The sequence below is a fragment of the Typopeltis vanoorti genome, chromosome 8 (assembly GCF_054136105.1).
Source record: "Typopeltis vanoorti isolate ZY-2024b chromosome 8, IOZ_Tvanoo_1.0, whole genome shotgun sequence".
Classification (NCBI taxonomy): domain Eukaryota; kingdom Metazoa; phylum Arthropoda; class Arachnida; order Uropygi; family Thelyphonidae; genus Typopeltis; species Typopeltis vanoorti.
The window spans coordinates 10,736,168-10,762,623 of NC_143556.1; the positions used below are offsets into that span (position 1 = coordinate 10,736,168).

Consider the following 26,456-nt stretch of genomic DNA (forward strand, 5'->3'; position numbering starts at 1 on the left):
CTTAAATAACATTAGACTAATATAGGAAATTTACATAAAAAAATATTTAAAAAAATTAATGTGGTATCCTGATTAAACTTTCCCAAATTTTTGATATAGATATGCAGTCATTATGATTCAAGTTAGGACCTTGAAGTAAGACCTCCACACTTTCTTTAAATAAACGTTCAAATTTGTAGCGACATCTGTGTAGGAGGAAAGTCTTTGACCAAAGGATCTTGTGGCTTGTTTCTAATCCATGTTGAGCTAATCCAGATTTCTTGGGTTTGTTGTGTTGAATTGATGATTGATGCTCTTGAATTCTTTTTTCTATAGAACGCCCAAATTAATCTTTTCTACTTTGTCCAAAGTAGAAAAGATTAATTGCAAGGAACTTGATTCACACCAGGTAGAGACAAAGTTGAGCATTTCTAATCCAGGATAACACATTAATTTTTTTTAATGTAAATTTCCTATATTAGTCTAATGTTATTTAAGATTATTACATGAATTTCTGAATTAATATCTTTAATTATGACTTTAAAATGTTTACTCTTCTAATGCTTAGCGATATGACATCACGTGGCTCATTCTATGTGTGAATGATCAATTGTTCGTATTCCACCTTGTTTTTTTAAAACTATTCCTATGTAGCCACTGAAGATAGTCTGTAATATTCAGACTGAAATATTTGGCAAATTAAATATTATTCTTGTGTAAACGTGTATATATATTTAATAATCATTATGTCACAAATATTGTTAAAGAAAAAATTTTATTCCTTCATGGAGAAAACTTGACCAAAAAACCCAGTAAATTAGGTAAACTATCCGTAACTCAAGGTAAGTTGCGAGCGAGGATCATCTTTTTAAAAAATGCCGCGACAACAAGATAATTCCTAATTTCGCTAAGATTAAAGAAACCATTAAATCTCCTGGAGCTCATAATATTTACAGGAACACCAGTTTATCTTTAATCTGTAATCAACTCAGAGCAGCTAAACACGATCTGGCTAATAACATTCATCAAGTTTCTGATCTCCATTCCTATATCTCCACAAACTTAGAACCACATCTTTTAAACATAGTTCTGAATGTAGCTAAACGCTCTATACAACGTTCGTATAAAAAACAGAATCAACATCTAAACCACAAATATGATGTTCTTGTTTCTAGACAAATCAAGCCATTCCAGATAATTCAATCGTCAACGTATCCGGTTGGCCTTTAACTAACAGTGAAACACTCATCCTCTCAAAAGGACATGATTTCTCTATAGTCCCTAAAAAGATTCCATATCTAGATTTTCTAGTTAACATCGAACGAAACTTCGCTCATCTTTCCAGTGAAAAAGCTAAGAAAAGCTAGAAGTTGCTTCTTCGCTACTTAAAGCTAAGCTTCCTCCTTCGAACATATCTCCTTCTGAGAAGAATGCTATACATTCCTTAAGAAACAACAGTCACCTCATCATTACTAAAGCTGACAAGGGGAAAGCAACGGTAATTATGGACTCTTCAAACTATAGAAGAAAACTTTCTCTTTTACTTCGAGATCGCTCAACATACCAAGAACTTGATTACGATCCAACCAACAGACAACTGAAAATTCCCTGCTAGATGAGGTCATAAGTTTGGATGTAAACACTATTGAAAGACAAAAAACTCATTTTGCAAGGCCTCCTGGGTTTTATGGTCTACCTAAAATACAACAGATATTCCTCTTCGCCCTATAGTGGGTTGTATTGATTCTCCTACTTATCGCATATCCAAATATCTATCTAAATTATTGAAATCACACATTGGCAACTCGAGCTCTTTTTTGAAAAACTCTTCTGCTTTCTTAAATAAATTGAAAAACATCGCTTTACAACCTACAGTTCTTATGGTTAGCTTTGATGTAAAATCTTTATATACAAATGTACCTCTCAAAGAGACTTTAGAATTACTTGCTGACACCTTCCCACAAGATATTATAAAGTTACTTGATTTCGTATATTTCTGGATATTTCTTATGTCAAAACAAATTTTACAACCAAGTGGAAGGAACAGCCATGGGAAGTCCATTCTCTCCTGCTCTTGCCAACTTTTATTTGGAACATCTAGAAGAAGTCCTGTTCTCATCTATATTCCCTCAACTTTTAGATATATAGGGTTAGATATATGGACGACATCTTTGTTGTATGGCCTCACAAGAGAGACTCCTTACCTTCCTTTTTAAGCAGTATCAATTCCTTACATTCTCTTATAAAGTTCACCATGGAGATTGAAAAAGACAACAAGTTATAATTTTTAGAAATCCTTCTCATCTGTTCGCCTTACAACAACAGTTTACAGAAAACCAACTTTCACAGGTCGTTATATTCTAAAAGAATCTGCCCATCATCCTTGTCAAAAAACAGGAATCATAAAATGTTTAATCCGACGAGCCAAAACTAATTTTTCAACTTCTCATTTATTACAGAAAGAACTTTCGACTATCAAACATCACATGAAACTAAATGGCCTCTCCGAAAAGAGTACACATCTTTCGATTCTTACAATCCAACACAGAACAGCAAAGATTCAATACGTCGAGTTCCAATTCCTTACATTTCCGGGATTTCAGAACCAATTTCAAGAATTCTAAAGAAATATGATTTAATAGCCACTACTCATATTAACAAATTATCCACCCATTTTCCTTCATCTAAAGATAAACGCTCAGCCTTTCTCTACCTGGTGTGTATCAAGTTCCTTGCAACTGTAATCTTTTCTACTTTGGACAGTTCTATATAATAAATTTAGTTTAATCCTTTATCCAAGTGTGAGCAAACAAAGTTTGCACCTGAAAGTATCTTCAGGACTGGGGTAAGGTGGTACAACACCAGGGCAACTTGTTGCAAAGGTGGAACAAGCTACCAACACTCCTGTCTCAGTATCTCCTATAATGCAAAACACATCTCCTTGTGGATATGTGTTGGTATCTTGCTCCACCTTTGCAACGAGTTGCCCTGGTGTTGTACCACATTACCCCAGTCCTGAAGATACTTTCAGGCGCAAACTTTGTTTGCTCACACTTGGATAAAGGATTAAACTAAATTTATTATACTCTAACCAAGTGAAAAATAAACTTTGAACGTTCTATAGAAAAAAGAATTCAAGAGCATTAATTCAACACAACAAACCCAAGAAATCTGGATTAGCTCAGCATGGATTAGAAACAAGCCACAACATCCTTTTTGTCAAAGACTCTCCTCCTACACAGATGTCGCTACAAATTTGAATGTTTATTTAAAGAAAGTGTGGAGGCCTTACTTCAACGTCCTAACTTGAATCATAATGAGTGTATATCTATATCAAAAATTTGGGAAAGTTTAATCAGGATAACACATTAATTTTTTTTTAATATTTTTTTATGTAAATTTCCTATATTAGTCTAATGTTATTTAAGATTATTACATGAATTTCTGAATTAATATCTTCTTTAATTATGACTTTAAAATGTTTACTTTTCTAATACTTAGCGATATGACATCACATGGCTCGTTCTATGTGTGAATGATCAATTGTTCGTATTCCACCTTGTTTTTTTAAAACTATTCCTGTGTAGCCACTGAAGATGGTCTGTAATATTCAGACTGAAATATTTGGCAAATTAAATATTATTCTTGTGTAAACGTGTATATATTTAATACTGTAATACTGAGCTGCATGACACCCAGCTTGAAATAGTACATAGAAAACCACTACCAAAAATGTGGAATATATAGAGACTTATTGAGTTTTTTTACTGGCGATCTCCTCTTTCCTGTGTACAAGCTATATCCAGACTTATTTGTGCCTGCAATTATTGTATAAAATAAAGATCCTTAATTTTGATGTTCACTTATGTTAGATTCCAGCCACATTGGAATAAAAGGTAATGAGACTGTAGCTGCAAGATCAACTTATACTTTTTCCCACATACTGTTTGTCAGTCCCCTATTAAAGTTATTTAATCAGAGCAAAGTTAATTAATCAATAGCAGTAATGATATCAGGAAATGTTAACAAATAAATTTCATGAAGTCTGAAATTAAGCAGTTAAGGTAGAAACAGAAGAGAGGAAGTTTTTCTTGCTATGCTCAGCATAGGGTACTCATATTACATATTGTTATCTACTGAGGGCCAGTGACCCACATATGTGGTGACAGTGTAACACTCACAATTTGCCATGTTTTGTAGGAGATCCAGCACTTCATTGGAGAAAGAAATTAAATTTTTACTAACCTGTCTGAGCCGTATACTGTTAGGCAAATCTTGTCAGATTTAGACAAATTGTATGAAATTTTTAACGTTTTTAAAAAAGAATTAATTTATACAAACATATTTAATGGTCATAAATGCAATTTATGTGTAGATGTAGCATTGCTCAGCTGTTTTTTTTTTATTTGTTTTCTTGAACCTAAGATGTTTGCTAATTTAGCTATTTATACTTTTATTACTTTGTCTGTTGTAATCTTATTTAAGTGCAGTATGACCTTTGTTGTCTGTAGTACCGAACAGAAAATGCTTCGCTAATCTTCTTGAATGGCGAGCAATACAAAGTAGAGTGATGTGGGCAATGAGACTTATTTGTGCCTATGGTCCCACAGAAGGTTCTACTAAGGTAGAAATGGAGGAATTTTGTGAGGCTTTTGAGAAAGCAACTGACACAATGAAAAAGGAAACGTTGGTGCTTCTTGGGATCTAAATAGCAGAGTAGGAAATGATTGTGAGACATACAAAAATATTTTGGGAAAATTTGGAGAAAAGAGCAAAGCTAATAATGGCAAATACCTCTTGGATTTCTACTCAGGACATGGACTGGTTATTACTAACACAACATAAAAAGTGCATAAATTCACATGGAGAGAAGAGGCAAGGAGTAAGAAGAGTCTCATTGACTTATTGTTGATAGTGATGTTTCCTCCCTGGTGCAGGACACTAGAGTGTACAGAGGTTTTGAAATTTGAAGTGATCACCATTTAGTCTTGAGCAGGATAAAATTGAATTTCATATTGAAAAGAATAACATGTAAGACCGTTTTAAAGTGAATAAAAGTGGAGCAGCTCTCAGATGTGAACTGTAGACTAAAATACACAAACATGATTGAAGAAAAAATGAAAAAGTTTGAGAACAGGAACCAAACCTTGGAGATTCAGTGGCAAGCCTTGAAGAAAACATTGATTGATTCAACCAGAGAGGCATGTGAGGTTGTCTGCAAGGATAAAAAAAAAAGCAGAACTCCACACAGAAAGTTAAAGAGGCAGTTAAGGAAAAGAAAAAAGCATATCAAAAGTTCCTGGCAAATAAGTTAGCTTGTGCTCTTACAGAATACAGAGACAAATGTAAGAAAGCTAAACACTGTGTAAAACTAGCTAAACAAAGGTCATGGGAAGACTTTGTTAAGAACATAGAAAATAAATATCAAGAAAGTGGCAAAATATTCTGGAAGTTGTTGCAAAAGTTCAGAAATGAAAGAAAGTGTGATATAAAAGGAATGAAAGATGATAAAGGTGACATGAAAACCAGAGAAAAATATATCTCTGATATATTTAGTAATTACTTCAAAAAATTGCTAAATGAAACAAGCAGTGGTAAAAACACTCAACAGGCATGCAGTCAGGAATACATATCCATACTTGAAGTAAGAAAAAGCTGTCAAATGCCTGAAATGTGTGAAAGACAGCTGGAGTAGATGATATTTGACCAGAAATGCTCAAGTATGGAGGTATAAAAGTCTTGCAGTGACTGTGCTGCATAGTTCAGAAGGCCTGGACAGAGGGACAAATTCCAGATGGTTGAAGTAAAGCTCTCATAGTACCCATATATAAAAAGAGAATAAAACTGAATGTGAGAATTACAGTGGTATTTCTCTACTGAGTGTTCCTGGTAAGATTTATGCAAATTTTCTTTAGAAATGGTTGAGAAGGATTGTGGAAGTGAAGCTTGGTGAAGTACAAGCCTGGATTCAGGTCAGTTAGAGGCTGTCAATATCAGATTTTCACTTTACGACAGATAGTTGAGAAATCATGGGAATATTGCAAAGATCTGCATTTAAATTTTATAGATCTGGAAAAGCTGTACAAAACACTACAGTTGTATGGTGTCAATGGAACATTATATCAATCAATGCTTAGTCTTTATTTGAGTTGTAAGTCAGCAGCTAGAATTGAGGGAAGCACAGGAAGATGGTTTAATGTTAATTCTGGTGTCGGACAAGGATGTACATTATTCCCTCTGTTATTTATTATCTATATGGATCACATTATGAAGGAAAGTGGTATTAAACCTGATATCAAAACTGTAGATGTTAATCTCAGCCCTTTACTTTATGCAGATGATGTTATACTTCTGAATGAATCCAGTACAAGTCTGCAAGATTCCCTGACTAAATTCAATAACTGTTGTAATAGATGTAACAGACAGCAATAATAAGACAAAGACAATGAAAATAGGCAGAAGCATTGAAAATATCAACTGCATTGTGAACGGAGAACCTATGGAACAAGTAAAACATTTCAGCTACTTAGGCACGATTTTTAGTGAAAATGGTAAATTTAATATGGAAATAGACAACAGAATCAATAAAGCTGGTATGCTAGGCAATCAACTGAATAAATTTATTTGGAATAAGAGAAAAATTAGTCAAAACACTAAATTAACTGTATACAAGGCAGTGTTCAAACCAATTTTAACTTATGGATCTGAGAGCTGGGTTAGAAATAAAACATGACCACAGATATGAGAGTCCTGAGAAAGATTAGAGGTAAACAGATGGCATCAGTGGCAATATCATATTAAAAACAAGAATATTAAGAAAGAACTTAAACATTGTTAGCAGAGATAATCTCAGGTGGTATGGTCATTTAAACAGAATGGGAAAGGAAAGATTAGCAAAACAATTTTTCTTTGCCAGGTTGGCAGGAAAAAGACTCAGAGGAAGACCAAGATATAGGTGGATTGATACAGTAAAAAGTGCCTTAGAAGATAGAAATATAAGATCTGATAATGTTGGAGTCTTAGCATGTAACATATTGATTTGGAGGAAAATTGTCGATAGGAAGTTGATAATGATGTAAGTTTTTCATTTAGTACTATCATATTCTGTACACCCCTTGAAGATAGATATCATCATGATGGTGAAGCTACCCACCAAAATATCATCATCACTATCAAATTCCTTATCAGGAATTTGATGGTGATGATGATATTTTGGTGGATAGCTTCACCATTTGTGTTATGCCATTGCTAACAGAATAACAAATACCTTGGCATTCTTGGATGCTTGATCCATGAAATTAGAGAAGTGTAGTCAATGACATTAACGATTTAACTGAATGGTACTTAGAATTAAGCCACATTTTGATTAAGAGTCTTTGGTATTTATTTCTATAAACAATTTGCTATGTTCTAGTCTCTGTGAATTTGCTATGGTGTGAGTTTACTTTGTTGTGCTATATAACACATTTGTTAATCCTGTGGGAATCAAATGCAAATTCAATGAAATGCATTTTGATATACAATTCCCTGTAATAAAATTTAGTGCAATCATTGTTCTTATAAATATGAGCCATCAAAGCAATAATATATAAAAATACCTGTTTTAACCAGTTTGTGCCATTCCTCTATATGGTAATTCTTGTGCACTTGCTAAGCTGTTACTGCATCCTGGAGGATTCTAAATATAGTTATTTTAATTCTTGGACCACTGGAGTATAATGGTTTGTTTGTTTGTAATTACATTAAAAATGTGCAAAATTTTATATTAGCACATTGGGTCTGCTCAGAAGAATGATCATGCACTTTGTTAAAAACCTGGAATTTAAAACCTATTTAGGATGTGTGAAATGTTTATAAAATTTTTTGCAACCAGTCTCATAAGGAGATGACAAAGTTTCTTCAACTGCTAAACAGGCAAACTGACTAAATAATGCATGAATTGACAAATATGTGGCTGGAGATAGGATAAAAAGACATTTCACTATGACCCAAATTAGATTTATATAAGTTACTTGGTGATAATAAGCCATTTGACCTAATATATGTGTCCTCAGCAGACTTTATGAGGATATCATGGCATTTGCTTTTTGACTGGAAAGGCATCATTTATTATAATCCTGCCTGTGATGCAAGGAATCTTTATAAGGGCTTGACAAATGAAAGTATGTTAACCAGTCTGGCTGCATAGTTGCTTCAATGATAATTCCAGCATACTCAGTTTATGTTTCTGAGGTTCAATATGATAATACTCGCCCTTTCCCACTTCTCAGACTATGATATCAATATATCATAGTTTGTGGCATACCATGTATTAATTTCCATTGCCAGATTATTATTATTTTTGCACGAGTATCTCTATGGAGTCAGAAAATTCATTGCAGGAGACCTGCACTAACCTATATACACACAATACCTATCATACCTCTCCTTAAAACTCATCCACTATCAGTACTCACAACTAATAATGTCAATCCATTCCACACACTCACCATTCTCCAAGCAAAAAATCTAGTCTGTAGACCCTTACTAACCACACTCTTACACAATTTCCAGGAATGACCTCTATTAATAGTGTATTGAAAATTTGTCTTTGTGTTAATCTTATACAACCCCTTTAATAACGTATTTCCTATCATATTTCCTCCTTTCAACTAAACATTGCAAACTTCACACCTTCAACCTCTTCTCATAGGGAGAATTTCACAAACCTGTCACCATCTTAGTCACTTGTTTCTGAATACTCTCCACCATCTCCTGATCCCCTAGAAATGAAGGTGACCAAATCTGTGCACAGTACAGATGCAACCAAATCATAGCATTATAAAGAGGGACCACTCCCTTTCTTTTCTTGTTAGCATGTTTTTCAACATCAAGTAATTCTTAGCACTGTTTTACCAACTTTTGCAGTAAGCTCTGAACTTCAACTCCCTGTCCACCATTTCCCCCAAGTTCCTAGCCTCATTAATCTCCTGCAATCCACTACCATCATTGTGATACCCAATATATAACTTTTCAACCCCAAGTGCATAACCTTACATTTTGCAATATTAAATTGACAATCATTATCCTTCGGCCTCACATGGAAAAGACACTCCTCTCTGGTATGTGTCTCTCTCACCCCCATCACTTTCATATCCATTTCCATTCACTCCAACTATTGTGATAGTTGGAGTAAATGGAAATGGATATGAAACGTGATATTCTGTCAAATGCCTTTGCAAAGTCTAGCAGCATCACATTTCCCTTTTCTAATTCTGCTGTCACTCAATTATAAAATGTGAGTAACTTAGTAAGGCTGGGCTTACCTTTTACAAAGCCATGCTGCCGAACATAAAGTATTGTATTCCATACCTACTGTTGGATTTTACCTTGAACCAACTTTACCAATACTTTAACAACCACTCCTGAAATATTCATTTGAATGTAATTTGATACTTGTCTCTTGGAGCACTTTTATGTAATGGAACTATCTTACAAATGCCTATATGTCAAATATCTCATTCCTCTCCCTTGAAATCTTGCCAGAACTGAGACTTAGATTGAAAAATTTCATCAATGGCATTGCCTGTTCTGTTGCACATTTGCATCACATACAGGCTACTGGATTCCATCCAGTCCCACTGCTGTATTCATATTAATATATTTCAGTATGCTGAGCAACTCCTGTTCATCTACCTTAATTCTGACATCAGACTCTGTCACATCAGCAACTGCAAAATCTCCTGGATGCTACACCTTTGCAAAGTGATCACTCAGTAACTCAACTATTTCTTTTGTTTCTCTCACCTTTCTACCATCACCATTGATTAATGTCATTCCTCTCATAGACATTCTTCCTCTTACTTGCTACATAATGAAAAAACTATTTGGATTTACTTTGGCCTACTTAGCTAATTTTTTTCGTATAATCTGATTTATAATTTGACATGTAGCCACCCTCAACATAAGATCACTATACCGACCTGGAAAATTACAATTAGTCCAGGAAAATTTAAAAAGACTGAAATGGAGTATTTTAGGTTTATCAGAGACATATTGGTGTGGAGATGGATTCATGGATTTACCAGAAGGAAGACTGTACTTCTCAGGAAGAAAAGATAACATACGCAGAGAAGGAGTTGCATTATTAATTGAAAAGAAACTTACACACTCAGTAATTGAAATAAACCCAGTGTCTCCTAGAATAATCACAGCCAAACTTCAAGCAAAAAAAAAAAGGTCAAACAATTAAAATAATCCAAATATATGCACCAGACAGTAACCATTCAGAGGAAGAAATAGAAAATTTCTATGAAGAACTACAACAGGAAATAGATAATCCCAAAAATAGAGAACTCATGATAGTGATGGGAGATTTTAATGCTAAAATAGGACAGTTCACAGCAGACAGAAAAGATGTGATGGGGAAATTTGGATACGGAGAGCTTAACGACAGAGGAGAACAGTTACTTCACTTCTGTAAAACAAACAATCTAATGATTACAAACACATTGTTCTATCAACGCCCTAATAATAAATATACATGGACATCCCCAGATGGTAATATAAAGAACTGCATAGACTATATCATTATAAACAAACAATGAAAAGATCAGTAAATAATGTACGAACATTAAGAAGTTTTGATTTTGACACTGACCACGAAATATTAACTGCCAAAGTGAAGATAAAATTCAACAGGAAAAACAATATCAGAAAAGAAGAAAACATCAACCTATCAAAACTAAAAGATAGCTCAAGCAGAAGTCGATCTTTAGAACAGATGTGCTTGAAATTAATTATTATTTTATTTTTTATCTTCCAGAACAGCGGAAAATACTGGGAAGAAGGAGAAGAAACAGTGTTATCAATTGCAAAAGACACTCTAGGTTCCGAACCCAAAATAAACAAACAGTGGATAACCCAAGAAATCATAGCTACCATAGAAGAGAAAAGAGAAGCCAAGATACTTGTAAACCAACAAAACAATGAAGAGAATAGAGAAAAATACAGAGCACTAAAAAATAAAGTTGATAACCTATGCAAAAAAGCCAAAGAAAAATGGTTAGAAGAAAAAGCTAAGAAATGCCAAGAAGCTTACCAACAAAACAACCTAAAAGTCTTCCATGATACTGTAAGAGAAATTACAAAGGAATTCTCAGCAAAAGTAGTAACAATGATAAACAACAAGATGACTGAAACCGGGAATATTGAATATATAAGAAAAATCTGGCCAAACCATTTTAAGACTATCTTCCACCAAGGAAACAAAACTACAATGCCAACAATAGAAGAAAATAATGATCACCCAAAAATTTTACAAGAAGAAGTTAGATACACAGTAAAACAGATGAAAAACAATAAAGCACCAGGCATTGATACTATCCCTTCTGAACTGTAGTCATATGGAGGCAGCATATCAGTAGAATATTTAACAACCCTGTTCAATGAAATACTACAAACAGGAGAGATTCCAGATTACTGGAGACCTGGAAAGATCATCCCAATATACAAGAAAGGAGACAAAAGAGACTGCAGAAATTACAGACCAATCAATTTACTCCCTCACACCTATAAAATATTCATAAGAATTATACAAAATAGATTAAAAAACACCTATGAAGAAATGATAGGCATAGAACAAGCTGGTTTCCAAGGAAACTATTCAACAATAGACCAAATTTTCACATTGCACCAACTAGCAGAGCTCAGCTGGGAAGACCATAAAGAACTATATTGTTGTTTTGTGGACTTTAATAAACATCATCTCTGTTGATGTTTCTTGCTTTCGATAACATCAACAGAGAAATCCTTCTTAAAATTCTACTAGAAAAAGCAATAGACAAATATATAATACAGTTTCTGATAAAATATTACTCTAAGACAAATGCAATAATTAAAAAGGACACACTCACAACAGAACCCATAGAGATCCAAAAAGGAGTAATGCAAAGGATACCCATTACCCCATGCCTGTTTAACATATATCTAGAAGAAGTTGTAAAGAAGGCAATAGACAATGAGCCTGGAATCAATGTCAATGGTTTAAACCTAAATAATATCAAATATGCAGACGATCTCGTCCTTCTTGCAAGAACCCCAAATGAACTACAAAAGTTGATCAACAAGCTAAACGAAACCCGTAAAACATATGACATGACAATAAATATACAAAAGACAAAAGTGATGAAAATAGGGAGGAATGGAACTACCATCTCAGCCACCCTAAACGGAGAACAAATAGAACAAGTAGACTGCTTCATATACCTTGGATCAAAGCTAACAGAAACAATAGATAAACTCAAAACAATCAAACACAGAATAGTGATAGGATGGACCACTATGGGAAAATTACAGAAAATCTGGAAAACAAACAAGATATCTGAGCAAGCCAAAATCAAATTATATGAAGCAATAATTATACCAACAGTCATCTATGGAGCAGAATCATGGACAGTTAAAAAAAGAAAGGAGAAAAAACTGCTGGCATTTGAAATGAAATGCTTAAGAAAAATAAATAGAACAAGTTGGATAGAAAAGAAAACAAACATCACAGTCAGACAAGAACTATTGTATAAAAAGACAATAATAGAAAAAATTAGAAAACAACAACTGAGATGGTTTCGACACACTGTACGCATGGACACAGACAGACTTCCTAACGTCCTAATCAATACTTTTCCAACTGAAAAAAGAAGACCCGTAAGACCAAGAATTACCTGGCTGAAATTAATAAAGAACATCTCGGGATGCAGAACATATTAGGAACTTTTTCGAACAGCAAGGCATAGAGAAGACTGGAAGATCCTGCTCAAGAGAAGACTCAACCCGTCTTAGACGGAAGAGGAGAAGAAGAAGAATCTGATTTGACTATTCTTACCATATTAGTCATCCTTCTTGTTTGCATTTTGTTACTGCTCCTCAGTATGCTGATCACCACCTTTTATTCTCTTGCTTTATATCACTACTTATCCACTTAACTCCCCCATTTGGTTAAGTGGATAAATTGACAATCATTATCTTTCATCTCACATGGAAAAGACACTCCTCTCTGGTGTGTGTCTCTCTCACCCCCATCAGTTCATTTCCATTCACTCCAACTATTGTAATAGTTTTCCGTGTGGTATTCTGTCAAATGCCTTTGCAAAGTCCTGGACTTTGAATATTGCATATCATGACCATGGATATGCAATATGATACTGCTTCTCTCAAACAATCTCTGACCACTTTTCATGCATTACTGACATTCTTGTAGCTTCTTAAGCCATGACACTGCTCCCAGATACCTAAATCTGTCATAATTACCAGCTTTATAGTTCAGCATAAACCCTTTCTTACCAGAAAAGTTCATGTTAATAACTTCCTGAATTCAGACCCCCCCCCCCCCCCAGTCCCCCTCTGTGACATGCTATTTCAGGTAATTAACACTTATCAACTAAATAAATTCCATTTTCACACTGCCATTCCCCACCCTCATTTTCTCTGTCCAATCTATGTGCCCATAGTTGAAGTCTCCCATAATAATTGCACTTCCTGTACTCATTGTGTGAATATGCTGATGCCTGCTTCCAGTCTATAGCAGTAACATAATATCCTCTATCTTGCACCAGATAGCTTCAAATGAACCATTTCAACCCCTCCCCCTAAAATCCTCTTTAACTTCTAATTTTGTTGGTTAAAGTTCTCCAGGAGTGAGTTATTGCTGACTATCATCAGCAATAACTCACTCCTGTCCTATTCCCTCTCTCCTCCCTGAAAATGCAATATCCTTTTACTTTCTGTTCCTGTAAGTATATCATCTTCTGTCAACCAGATCTCATTAATGCCTATGATTTTTAGCTAAGTCAAGCTGACTAATGCCAGAAACTTCCCTCCTTTATTTTTGATACTTGTGGCATTGGTGTACATGCATTTCAACATCTTCTGGGCCCACAGTTATACTTGTGTAATGTCATTACCAACCTATTCAAATTTGAATCCTGTGAAACTGAATTCACCATTGCATAATCATTTTTCTCAGTGGTGGCTGAAACCACTTCAGTGCATTCCCCCTAATACATCTAGTTTACCTGCATTTATACTTCCAGTCTCTCACTGAACAACACTCTACCTGTCTCTCTCTCCAAACATCTAATTCCAAAACCATTTAAATGCAGTTTATCAAACATATACAATCCTTTTGTCCATCAGATTACCCTATACATCTATAAACTGCGCACCATTCCTCCTGCATAAATCGTCTCATTGACTCATTTGTAATCATGGCCTTCTCAGTCACTTCTGTATACGGAGACAGCAGACCCACCATCCTTACTTTATCACTGTTTTTTTGCTTCTATCAGCAACTCTTTCATATCTTCTCTCATTTCATAATTTTCACCTTTCAAATCATTCATGCCTGCCAAAACAGTTAATTCTTTCACTTCTCCCCTCTGCAAGCTAACAGCTTCACTAACATCTTGATCTTTTCATCTAGGAAAATGCTTTCATGACTTTCTCATTAAATATATCTCTTATCATACAATAGCTTCTCCTTACTTCCACTTTCTCACACTTTCATACTTTTCTCGTTCACGTTTTCTTTGTCTCCTTCCTGATATACTATGCAACAATCTTTTATTGTTGTATTATATCATGTTGCTCCTGATATACCATATCAGGTATGGTGTACCTGATAGCTCACATTTTGTCTTGTGAATGATACTGCATAAGTGTGCTATTTCACTTCTTACTGTCACTTTATTATCCACACTACCTTTGGCGACTTCTTTCATTCGTATTTTGTACACTATCATTCACTCCATCCACATTCTTTGTAACACTTTTGCTATCTTTCCTTATATTGTTAATACTATTTTCTTCGTTCTTTCACTTTTCGCATGGCTGACATTTTTTGCACTCACATGAGATATTTCCACTACACTACTCTCTCTCCACTCTCACTTTCTTACCATAAACCATTCCCTCTTGGTAATGCATACATAGAATAGGCTGCCATTTTCTTCATACACATCAATGCCATACTAGCTCAAACTATCAAGATGTTCTTTTTTTCTCTTTCATTCAAATGGTGGATTGTATGTAAAAAAACTTCTATGTATGTTTAATTTGGTTGACTTCCTAGTGCAATATCTATCTTCCAACTGAATTTGTTACTTTCTTTGATAAAATAGTAACCATGAATTCATGATTCTGGTTATCTTTTACTAGAATAGTAGCATGTATATTAGTCAATGTTCATCATCAGTTATTACCTTTTTCATGAAGCACAAAAAATTGCAAAACTATTTCAGATTTATTAATTTAGAAGAGATGATCTTGTTATTTAATTAAAAATATTAATAAATTAACAAATAAATAAATAGATAGTAGCAAATATGATTTTAAATAACTGGGCTTTATTAGACTGTAGTATGGTACATATGTGGTTAAGCCAGTTGGTATAATCGTCTGTAATATTATGACCTAATGAAGCCCAATTATTTAATTACATTTGAAAACCACATTTGTGTTTGGTTAAAAATTCTACATACTCATCAAGATAGTAGTAAAATTATTCAGTTGTAGAGCTAAGCCTCATATATATATATATATATATATATATATATATATATATATATTTTTTTTTTTTTTTTTTTTTTTTTTTTTTTTTTTTTTTCCCTAGGCACAAGATAAATCTGATACTCTTAGTTCTGAGCTAGCATCTACAAGAAAATCACTGATAGAATGTGAAGATGAAAAGAGAAGGCTGGAAGTAGAAGTAACTCAGGTAAGTTATGTAATTGTAATAATGTGATAGGTAAACTGCATCCTTAGTAATCTTAAATATTTTATTGAAAATGATCAAAATAATGCCTTGTTTTAATTGCCTTCAACAGTGAGTGGAAGTGGTATATCCTTCAAGAGAAGAATTTTTATATGGATTTTTTCAATTGAAAGCGAGTTAGCCAATCTCATATGGAGATAGCAGGGTTTCCTTCCCGAAAACTCGGGTGTTTCATCCCACATGTACAGACAAATCAGCCTTGAGAACACACACAATTTACAGACAAAAAATACTGGTGGTGGTGGACAGTAGATGGCATGCGTGTAGATGATGGTGGTAGTAGTGGTTTGCTGTAGTTGGAGTAAAGGTGGAGACAGAGAGCTATAGAGTAGCTGCCCTCCTTTGATGAGTTCTTGGAGGTGTCACGTAATAATAATAATGTGTTTTTTTTTTTTTTTCCATGATATACCTTTTACTATATTTATATGCTATTTATCAAGTGCAGTGCATGTGCCAAAAATATAAACAAAAAATCCCCAAATTGTTACATCTCAGTTTTTTAGTCTGCATATATATTGTCAGTTATTTTCTTTTTTTAGTTTGTGTATTTTTTTTTATTTTCCATCATTTCAACTTGTTCAAAAGGAAAGAGTATTATTATTATGACACCTCCAGGGAGTTCAAAGACTCATTGAAGGTGGGCACCTACTCTACAACTCTCTGTCTCCACACACTATCCACCAACTACAACAAACCGCAACTACACCAATGCCATCTACCGCCAACTACCACCACAACTAGTATTTTCGCAAACAATCACAAACATCCATGCACACGGCAGGATTTGAACCCACAGCCTTTTGGATGGAGAGTGAATACTCTAACCACTCGGCCAACCAGGCCATCCTTTTACCTAAGTAGTAGCAAACAAAAGTTTGTACAGCTAGGCTAATTGTGTATAGAAACTGTTGACTTCACATCAATTACCTCAGTATCCTATAATGCACGGTGCACTTTTTTTCAAATGTGTATGTTGCGGTACATCATGTGTGGATGCTTCATGTACAAACTTTTGTTTTGCTTAGATAAAGGACTAAAACAATATAATTTCTTCTCAGTTCAAAAACAAACACTGAAAAAAAATTACAAGAAATTATGAAAAAAAATCTCATGTATAGTTCAAAGTTTAACACTAGACTTTAGATCTGGTGATAAACCACGAACTATATCGATAAGATGATAGCAAGAATAATATAATAAAGTTACTGATTTTTGCATGCAGTTTTCTTAGTTATAATTTCTGAATAACTTTTTATGGCAAAGTTCCCCCCCCCCCCTCATGCTTACACAGTTATCAGAATACATCATGAAAATTATGGAAACAACTAAACATGTTAAACATGTTAAAGTAAAACTTTAGTTTAATATAAACCAAAATAAACACTACACTTTGACCTTCACATTAAGGTCATCATCTGGAGTATACACATATATACAAAGAAACAAGCTGCACTACAATCTGCATGGTATGCTAAAGTTAGTGATCAACCATTAAAACTAATGGCCTGATCTCTGGTGAGATAAAAAAAAAAAAAAAACCTTACTACATCAAAGCTAGAGTCCTGTTATTATTATTTATTAGGTTACAAAATTAAATTAAGCAGGAGAACACGTTCACACACAAAAAAAATTAAAATAAAAAAATACTTATATAAGTATACGTATAAATTACAATAAATTGGTATTGATAGTGGCTAATAAAAGCTGAAAAATTGCTTAGAATCCTAAAGTCAGGGTTTGCTGGAAAACTAAGTGGACTGAATGTGTGCCATCCAAATTCTAAGGATTTTTATGCCACCATTATTGTTAAGATTACGGTGGTTAATCAAAATTTCACAGGCTTCTTTAAATTTCCATTCATACCAAGTTTTTGTATGATGTAAAGAACAAGTACTTTTCCAATCAATTTCATGTAGGATGTTAAGAACATGATCTGAGAGGTCTGCTTCCCCAAAATTGTTGAATTTAATGTGTTGTTTGTGTTCTTTTTTACGGATAAAGATTGTACATCCGGTTTCCCCAATATACGTAGGTTAAAGGTGCAATAGATGTAATAAACTCCAGGGTGTGCCAATGGGGGAAGAGGATCCTTAAAGGAGTTGAATATGTTTTTTAATTTTAAAGGTGATTTAAAAGTGGCATTACGATTATAATGGTGTAGGATTGTATTAATTTTTTCTGATAACCCTTTAATGTATGAGATAGCTGTGGTTTTACTGTAATCTGTATTATTTTTTGATGAAGTTTTATGAAGAACTTTATTAGTAGTATTTTTTCTATAGCCATTATTTATAAATGTATTGCTAATAATTTTTAATTCTTGTTTAAGAGCTTGTTCATTATAGCAAATTTTTATAGCTCTGTTTTTGAGGGTGTTGACTCCAAATTTTTGCAAAGGGTGGTGATATGAGTTAGCATGTATATATTGACTGGTATGTGTAGGCTTGTAGTAAACAGTGAAGGATAGACTGCCTGAGGGACATTACTAATAAAAATGTCATTGCTTGATGTTACACCAGATGTGCTCACTGCATGTGGCAGGAAATTGATTGCGGATGGGACGTCTGCAGAATTACTGGAGGCAGTCATATCAAACTTTAACTGTGTTGAAACTTCAAGTATTACACTACATTTGCATCATAATAAAAATTGTTCATCTATCACTATTTACGTTCTCTTGTCTCATTCAAAGTTGTATACCCCCTTTTAAAACACCCTGTATATATTTGCACGCTTTCTTGATCAAATTTTACCACAGTAAAACTCCAAAAATCCTGTAATACAACTGTGCCAATTGTGAAAATTATTTAACACATTTAAATGTTTAAAAGATATTTAAATATCTTTAAGTACTAAAAGACTATTTGAAAAGCAAAGCATTGTTACAACAGATCAAAGACCTAATGCAAAAGGGAAGTAACCAAGATAATAATAGATCTGCAGAAGGCTTGTTACAAGAATAAATTAAAGGTTTATGGTTTGGAAAATTTGGTTAAGGCAGAAAACAAGAGAATATAATACAAAAACACCAAAGTGACTAAAAGAATTTTATACAATAGATGGAGAAGAGATTTTTTACTATATAGTAAAAAATCTCTTCTCCATCTATTGAGTAGAATGAGCACTGATGTGAGAGACTATCTTATCTCTTGTCACTGCTTGAATAATAACAAAATGATTAAGAGATGCAAGTGGTGTCATTCTGTCATTTAAAGTTTTTAACATTCAGAATTTCATACATATATGTATATATAAAATGATTAAGTTCAAAGATTTAAGCTCAGTAATATCTTATTTTCTTTAGTTAAAAGAAATGTGCAGAAGAGAATTACAAAGAGCAGAAAGTGATATAGTACGGAATAACACTATCATATCTGAATATAAACAGGTAAGTATTTAAATTTAAATAGTCAATCTTAGGATCTTCTTTTCATTAAATTTATCATTCCATTCATTATTAGTTATCAGAAGTGGGAGATGAATTTCTTGCCAAGTGTGAGACTACTACCTCATTTATTGGTGACCTGAAGTGACTTGAAAAAGTCCCGTGTTTGGTCTCTAGAGCAGTGGTTTCCAGAATGTGTGAAAAGTAAATAAAATGATAAAATAGTAGTTTGGAACCTTTCAACAAAGAACATTTTAGGTGTTTTGCAGCAGTGTGTAAGCAGTGTTAGTATTATAATAATCTGTTTGCACAGATTATTATAGTACTTGCAATCTTTACTAAACATTTTTAAAGCTGCTTCATAGTGGTTTAAAGTAGAAATATCCTCATACCTATATTTAAAAAAGGGTAAATAATAATAATATAGAAATAGGAAACCCTATTATTGAAGCCATTATACAGATGTGACAATGCAGCATATCGTTCTTGTTCTGTTTTGTTGATATTTACTCGTAGCTACACGTTATGTTAACATAAGCAGACTTAAGTCTGCTTATGTTAAGTCTTCTAATAAGTCACTGAAATAAATCTGCTAATTTTTCATTGGATTGATTATACCACCAAACTGCAAACAGAAATATGTGCCCCTCCTACCCTAACCAGTTTCTACTGGAAACAGTTGTTGAATATTTAAAAAATCAAACCTTCAACTAGCTATATTTATAACTTGCATAATTAAGCTGTGCACTGTATTGATGGTAGTGAACTGTAAGAAATGAATGAAGCCAGGGACTTCGGATCCCTCCATATAAAGCACTTTGTGATGGAGGAGACCTCTCAGTGATGGCACTGGCTCTTTTTGCTCTTATTCTTTTTGTATCCTTTTCACTCTTATTCTTTGCTCTCCTTCTCTTGAGTTTTTATTACTATCCATCTTCCAGACCACCATCACTGGGATCGTTGGATCATTGCCTTGCTGTCATGTTTTCCATGTGACATTATGGGAGCCTGGTAGTGTCACAGTACTTTGGCCTCTGCTTCAGCAAAATGAGTGGTCCTGGATGGCCTGGCCAGAATCAGTTGGCTAGTGGGTTTGCCTGCAAGGGTCAAGACTGTTGCAGTGGGTCTCCTTCCCATGATTTGGGGACAGGGTCCAAGGCTTGCTGTAGTTCCTGTATAGCATCTGGGGTAGTCCTTGCATTACACTTTCAAGTTCGGTCACTGCTTGCCAGAAAGTAGCCATCCATGCATAGCTCCATGGTGGGTGGGTGGGGAGCTCTGGCACAAAACTAAACTCCTCCTGAGAATGAATACTTCTTCATCCTCTTGTTTATCAGGAGCACCCAACAAGCCTCAACCATGTTAAAAACAATAGAAACACAAACTGAACATAAGAAGAAGAAGAAAACATCAGAAGCTACAATCGACACACCACTTTTTGGACTTTTGGAGAAATGTCATTTTCAGTTTCAGGGTTTGGAAGAGTTGGTAGGTTCTCCAAAGTCTATAAAGAAGCTCCATTTGGGAGATATACTTATCGAAACATCAGCTAAGAAACAATCAGGAAGGTTACTTCGTGCATCGGGCAAATACCAATTATCGTTACCCTCCACAAAACTTAAACTTTAAACTTTTCCAAAGTCATAATATCAGAGTGGAATCTCCTCAACATACCGGATAAAAAAGATCTCCAAAATGATAGATCAGGGAGTGACACCCATGAGGAGAATTCTTATATGTAGAGAGGGTCACTTGGTTTCCATCAGCAACATCATCCTTACATTTAACACATCAACATCCCTCAAAGCAGGCTATCTCAACTGCCAAGTTAGGTTCTACATCCCAAATCCTTTGTGCTGCCTTAAATGTCAGAAGTATATTCATTCTGATATGTCTGTTCTGGCTCTGCCATCTGCACCCAATGTGGCAGTGAAGACCATGAAAGCAAAGATTGCAAGAGCAAAATACTTTAATTGTGAGGGAGCATAAGAAGGAGATACAAAAAAATAAAAACAGAGCAATGTGTCACTTATCTGGAGGCAGAGGGGCAATATATATTACAAAAGTGCAAGCAACATCTTACAACTGTGAAAAAAAAGTGTTAATTTGAATCCAGACATGTATGCCAATCTCACCTTCTCACAGTTATAACACCTCTAAAAGGTATGACTCGCTTACTATCTCCTCTGAGCAAATGAAGGAAACCAGTTGGTAGGGATTTGCTCCTGAGGACTTTCCAAAGATGGTCCCATTACATGAAAATCCACTAATAAAAAAAGATATGTCTCGAGATCCTCTAATACAAGGTTTCCCAAACTTTTTTTTCCGTGTCCTGGTTATTTTAATACTTCATCTTCACGACCCACTAAATTTTTATGGCCAGTAGGTAAAATGAAACAGATTTGAATGTTCATAGAGTTTTTTTCATTTATTGTTATTATAATAAAGAAGCATTTACTCTTACAAAAATATAAAGAAATTAAACTAAAGCCAAGTAATTTATTAATGAGAAGTGTGATGCTGTTGTTTGTTAACTAGAAACTTCAGGTTTGGAGGAAAAGATGATAACTTTATTCTTAAATCCGGTTTGACTTCCAATCGGTTTCTATATTTATATTTTAGAAAAACCAGTGTTGAAAAGCCTGTTTCACACTTATAGGTTGTGACAAAAGGCATTAGAAATTTTATCAGTTTTTCTGCTAAAACTGGGTACTCCTGACAACAAGACAGCCAAAAATCCATCAGTGGTATTGTGTTGAAGATGTCTTTGAGTGCCATATCACATGACAGTTCAGTTATAGATTCAATATCTGAATCTGGCAATTCTGTCTCAGATTCTGCGTTCACCGTAAAAGGGTTCCTTATCCATGCTTTGTTGCTGTTGATTGTGGGGAAATATTCCTTCAGACTTGCCTGCAGTCCTAGCATATGTTCCTTGATAACGGCTGAAATCTCATCTGGCATGGAACTTATATTATACTCTTTTTGAAATTCTGTTAGCTTTGTAAAAGATTTGTAATTCCTGCTTCTGCACGACAGGACCACAAATTGAGTTTTTTTGTTGCAGCTTCTACCTTCTCTTGCACTTTAAATGCAGTTACATTTGCTACCTTGTAATGTCAGATTTATTTAAATTATTCAAAAAATCAAAAATGTTACAAAGGTAGGCAACCTTGATTAACCAATTGACATCATAAAAACTGTCTTTGAAATCAAATATTACATCCCTAGCCATTGGGAGATGTTGGTCTAAGAACATTAAAACTTCATCCTTCATTTCAGTAAGTCTTCTTAAAACATTCCCTCTTGACAGCCATTGCACCTCGCAGTGTAAAAGAAGATGTCCATGTTCGCTCCCCATTTCTTTGCACAACGCAGAGAATATTCTTGAATTCAATGGACGAGATTTTATAAAGTTTATAAATTGTACACACTCTTGCATAGTTACATTTAAAAGCAATGGCATTCTTTTGACAGCCAATGCTTCTCTGAATGCTACAGTGCACCCATACACAGTCGGGTGCTACGGCTTTGATCTTCGGAAAAAATCCAGTACGTGTGCCTGCCATTGCACGTGCTCCATCGCTACTCAGTCCCACACATTTCTTCCATTCAATGCCCTTTTCATTGATGAATTTGCAATCAAATTAAAATTTTCTTCAGCTGTTGTTCTTGTTGTCAGAGGTTTACAAAAAAGAAATTCCGTGTGAGTTGTATTGTCACAATCGTATCTCACAAAATACATTAAATTGGCATTGTCCGATATATCTGTACTTTCATCGACTACCGAGGGAAAAAACTGCAATCTTTTAAGTGACCTACGACAGTTCCTTCAATTTATCTGCCATCTCCAGGATTCTACACTTCACTGTGTTATTTGATAGCATCATATTTACTTGGCTCTCTGTTTTTTTATCACATATTCGAGATGCTAACATTTTCATAGCTGGAACTATTAATTTCTCGGCAACTGTGTGAGGATAACCAGTTTCAGCAATTCATTTTGATATTTCATAAGAAGCCATTACAAGGTTTTCAGACTGAGCTCCCTGAGAAAAATTCAAAGACATAGTCTTCTTGGTATTAGTTCTCTCTTTTTATTTATAAAGAAATCTATTGGCTTACTACTGTAGTTTGGCTGTTTTGATTCCAAATGTCGCCTCAACTTTGAAGGTCTCATGGACTCGTTTGAAAGTGCTGCACAACAAATAACACAATGGTTTGTCATCAGCACCCTTGATGAAACCGAATTGTATGTAATCCTCAGAATACTGTCGAGTTCAGTACATCTTCTTTTTTGTAAGAGTAGTAGACAACACATTGTGCAACCATTTGTTAGTGCTGTTCTCAGAACTCGTTTGGATGTTTCAATTCCAAATGTCGCTTCAACTTTGAAGGTCTCATGGACTTGTTTGAAAGTGCCGCACAAAAAATAACACGATGGTTTGTCATCAGCACCCTTGATGAAACCGAATTGTATGTAATCCTCAAAATACTGTCAGGTTCAGTACATCTTCTTCTTTTTTGAGAGTAGTAGACAACACATCATGTGACCGTTTGTTAGTGCTGTTCTCAGAACTCGTGCCCGACTGCACGTCACTCGATTGTTCATTGGTGTTCGAATCTAAGAGTTTGTAACCGGCACATTTGTTGTTTTATTACCCATTTATCCATCGTTAAATGAGTAATGGCAAGCGAGATGAAAAAAGAATGAAATAAATTATTTAAAAACAATTATAATAATTATGGTTATTCAGCCGAACCCACCAGGCAAGATACATGTAATCAGTAAATACAAAAAAAAAACGCTCTCTCTCGATGCTTAACTCAATCTGAACAAGCAGAGTAAGCACGTGGTGGGAGAGTAAAACCAACGCCAGACTGCCAAACGATTTGACTGATGGCACAGTTGCTGTCATGCAGCCTGTCATTAGCTACTTTACCATGAACAATGCCAACGCGGACGGAGCGCGTTTTTTGTCTCTGTTAATTAAATTATTTATTCATTAGTCCTGATTAAATGCTATTTACTTGTATTTTAGAGTTTCATAGAAAGAAGAAAACCCATAAACGAAACACCAAGGTTTTCGAGAGTTTTTTTAGGCGACCCGGCATTTAGCTTTCATGACCCACCATTTCGGAAACGCTGCTCTAATAGATGGATCATATTCATATGGCATAGATACTTCTATTCCCCCTGAAGAAGATAAAATAATTCATGTACCTTGTGCCTTAGAAGGAGTGCAATATAGCAATGTCTTCAATATTTACCTAATGAAGAGGGAATGATTGATACTGGCTGTCCTCAATTCTCTAAAAAGAAAAAATCAAGACAAATGAAAGCAAAGCTACTCAACATTGGAAGCCAGATGATACCACCAAAAAGGAAATAAAGAAAATATTCCTACAATAGAATTGTCCTGGATTCTGTCAAAACTTTGATGACATCGAGCCCCTCTTGCAGGGGTATAAACCAGTTTGCTTCTGCCTGCAAGAAACATATCTAAAGCTGAGAGACGATCCAACATTACAAGATATTACCATCGTTTATAAGGACAGGATAGGGGATGGACCTACCCAAGAAGGAGTCACTATCCTCGTGGGCATCTATACCCTACTTTCAGTAAGTCTCACTCAGTGTGAATATAGAAGCATTTGCAGTCTGACTCTCAGTTGGAACTGTATGAACAGTATGTTGCATTTACATTCCTCCTGCCACAAATCTCTCTCAAGATGACCTTGATGGTGTCATATTGTAATTACGGTCTTCTTCCTCCTTACTTTTAATAGGGATTTAAATAATCACAGTATTCTATGGGATAGTGCTTGAACATTAGAGGAAGAGTTGTTGAACATATTCTTCATCATCATCATCATCAAATTCCTGCCATGTACCCTCAAGTGGTGTACAGGATATGACAGTACTACATGAAAAAATTACATCATTACAAACTTTCTATCTACAATTTTCCTCCAAATCAGTCTGTTACTTGTCAAGACTCCAACATTATCAGATCTTATATTTCTATCGTCTAAGGCACTTTGTACCGTATCAATCCACCTATATCTTGGTCTTCCTCTGGGTCGTTTTCCTGCCAACCTGGGAGAGAACACTTGTTTTGCTAATCTTTCCTCTCCCATTCTATTTAAGTGACCATACCATCTGAGATTAGCTCTGCTAACGCATTCCTGGATGCTGACAATGTCAAGTTCTTTCCTAATATCCTCATTTTTAATATGATATTGCCATTGATGCCATCTGTTCACGCCTCTAATCTTTCTCAGGATTCTCATATCTGCGGTCTCTAGTCTTTGGTCAAGTGTTTTACTTCTGACCCAGCTCTCAGATCCATAAGTTAAAATTGGTTTGAACACAGTCTTGTATACAGCTAATTTAGTGTTCCGACTAATTTCTCTCTTATTCCATATGAATTTATTCAATTGACTTCCCACGATACCAGCTTTGCTGATTCTGTTGTCTATTTCTATATTTAGTTTACCATCTTCAGTAAATATTGTGCCTAAGTAGCTGAAATGTTTTACTTGTTCCACAGGTTCTCCATTCACAACACAGTTGACATTTTCAATGATTCTGCCTATTTTCATTGTCTTTGTCTTTTTATTGCTGACCTTCATACCATATCTATTACAACAGCTATTCAATTTAGTCAGAGAATCTTGCAGACTTGTAGCGGATTTATTTAGAAGTATAACATCATCCGCATAAAGCAAAGAGCTGACATTAACATCTCCAATTTTGATATCAGGTTTAATACCACATTCCTTCATAATGTGATCCATATAGATAATGAATAACAGAGGGGATAATGTACATCCTTGTCTCACACCAGATTTAACATTAAACCATCTTCCTGTACTTCCTTCAATTCTAACTGCTGACTCACAACTCAAATAAAGACTAAGTATTGCTTGATATAATGCCCCATTGACACCATATAACTGCAGCGTATTGAATAGCTTCTCTCTTGGCACCTTGTCATATGCCTTTTCCAAATCGACAAAACTTAAATACAGATCTTTGTTATATTCCCATGCTTTCTCGACTATTTGTCGTAAAGTGAAGATCTGATCCTGACAGCCTCTATTTGGCCTGAATCCAGCTTGTTCTTCACCAAGCTTTTCTTCCACAATTCTTCTCAACCGTTTCTCAAGTATACTTGCTTAGATCTTGCCAGGAACACTCAGTAGCGAAATACCTCTGTAATTCTCACATTCAGTTTTATTTCCCTTTTTATATATGGGTACTATGAGAGCTCTACTCCAATC

At 34.7% G+C, this 26,456-nt stretch overlaps 1 protein-coding gene across 3 annotated transcripts in view; it reads left to right on the forward strand.

Moving 5' to 3' along the window:
- Nucleotides 1-26,456, forward strand: part of LOC150103728 (rab GTPase-activating protein 1-like) — a 473,281-nt gene that overhangs the window by 392,837 nt on the left and 53,988 nt on the right. For all 3 annotated transcript variants that reach the window (XM_090397129.1, XM_090397130.1, XM_090397131.1), the window contains 2 exons: nucleotides 15,623-15,727; nucleotides 19,089-19,172. In XM_090397129.1, coding sequence (XP_090253255.1) covers nucleotides 15,623-15,727; nucleotides 19,089-19,172 — 189 coding nt within the window. The remainder of the gene's footprint in view (nucleotides 1-15,622; nucleotides 15,728-19,088; nucleotides 19,173-26,456) is intronic.